This window comes from Sphaeroforma arctica (genome assembly GCF_001186125.1).
Source record: "Sphaeroforma arctica JP610 unplaced genomic scaffold supercont1.4492, whole genome shotgun sequence".
Lineage (NCBI taxonomy): Eukaryota > Ichthyosporea > Ichthyophonida > Sphaeroforma > Sphaeroforma arctica.
Window position 1 is genome coordinate 1 of NW_014036066.1, and position 1,432 is coordinate 1,432.

The 1,432-nt window shown below is 42.4% G+C and overlaps 1 protein-coding gene across 1 annotated transcript; it reads right to left on the reverse strand.

Moving 5' to 3' along the window:
• Nucleotides 1-996: 996 nt before the first annotated feature.
• SARC_14345 (hypothetical protein) lies at nucleotides 997-1,224 on the reverse strand (the record flags this gene model as incomplete). The annotated part of the gene is made up of 1 exon (XM_014291524.1): nucleotides 997-1,224. A coding segment is annotated over one exon (228 nt), but the record flags the coding sequence as incomplete, so codon positions are not given.
• Between the last annotated feature and the right edge of the window lie 208 nt (nucleotides 1,225-1,432).

The following is a 1,432-nucleotide window of genomic DNA, read 5'->3' on the forward strand; positions in this document are numbered from 1 at the left end:
CACACACGACACACACACACGCACACACACACACATATATATATAATATATATATATATATATATATATATAGATATATATTCTAATAATGTATGTATACACTTACGTAAGATTAGTAAGGGAGTAAGTCATATGCATGCATAATGTATCTTTTGGATGAGAGGGGTAGGTAATTCGAGCGCACCTGCCTGGGTACCACACGGGAGAATTTTGTCGGGTGTATTAGTTGTGCACCCGCAGGAACAAGTTCAATCGCATAGTAAAAGTGATGTACATGTAGTGTGTGTGTGTGTGTATAGCAGCCAATGAACACGTACAATATGCAAGTATAGTGTGTGTGGAGAATTGGTGGCACAACGCAGATCAGTACCAGTCCTGATACACCTGGAGCGTGCGCGTGGGCATGCATGATGATAATATCATGTGCTTTGTGAAGATGTGAAATCGTCTGACAGTGTGCCTTATGCACCGCTGTCACTAGTCCTTAGTATCGGTTTGTATGTGTGTATTCATCGTCTCGTAGGCGTAGACATACAAGCAGATATTTGGAGTCGATAGCCTAAAAAACAATTGTCACTATATGTAAATACGGCATCATGGCGGCAAAAAAAACTGAGAAGGAACTCAGAAACACGATTCGAACACATTAATTAAAATCCACTTGGCTGATACAGCAATCTGCTTTGTCGTCCCCTTAAAGTGTGTCTTTACGGACACAGACACACAGGTCATATAGATACATTTACAGGGAAGTTCATTCGCCCAGACAAAAGCTCCAGATTTGACTGTGTTCCCGGGGCTTACATATCCTGACATGAGTTCATTTAGGTAAGTCCAATAGCCACAGTAGAGTATAGCGTGACCTGTGTCCGTGTCATGGTGTTGGCAGACAGCACACACCGGATCGACACCTGCAATGCGACTTCATATATCTACACACGGACAAACTTAAATAAATACCAAAAGGGTGTATACACACATGTACATTGAATAACTTCATACATGCGTGTTCTGGTGGTCAAGGTGTTCACGCATCCATACAGGGCTACATACAGGTATGTTACAGTAGTCGCAGAAGAGTATAGCGTTGCCGGCCTCTGTGTCACCGTCTTGGCAGATAACACACACTGCTTCGTCATCCACGTGCAGTGCATCTTCGTGGTTGTTGCGGTAGCTGAACTTCTCCAGACGATCCATACACGCCTCGAAGATTACATCAGACACCTGCGTGCAAGGGGATTATCACATATATTTAAAAAAAACGAGCGGAACGTAACACCGAAGCCTGGTTTATGATCTGTCGCATTCTGATGTTTGAACCTATTTACTTTATGTATAGGGCAATGAATCAGATAGATTATACGAAGTGTGTGGTGATTTATTGCTGGCTAAGCTGATGCACCAAAACCATATGTATACTTTGGCTAATATG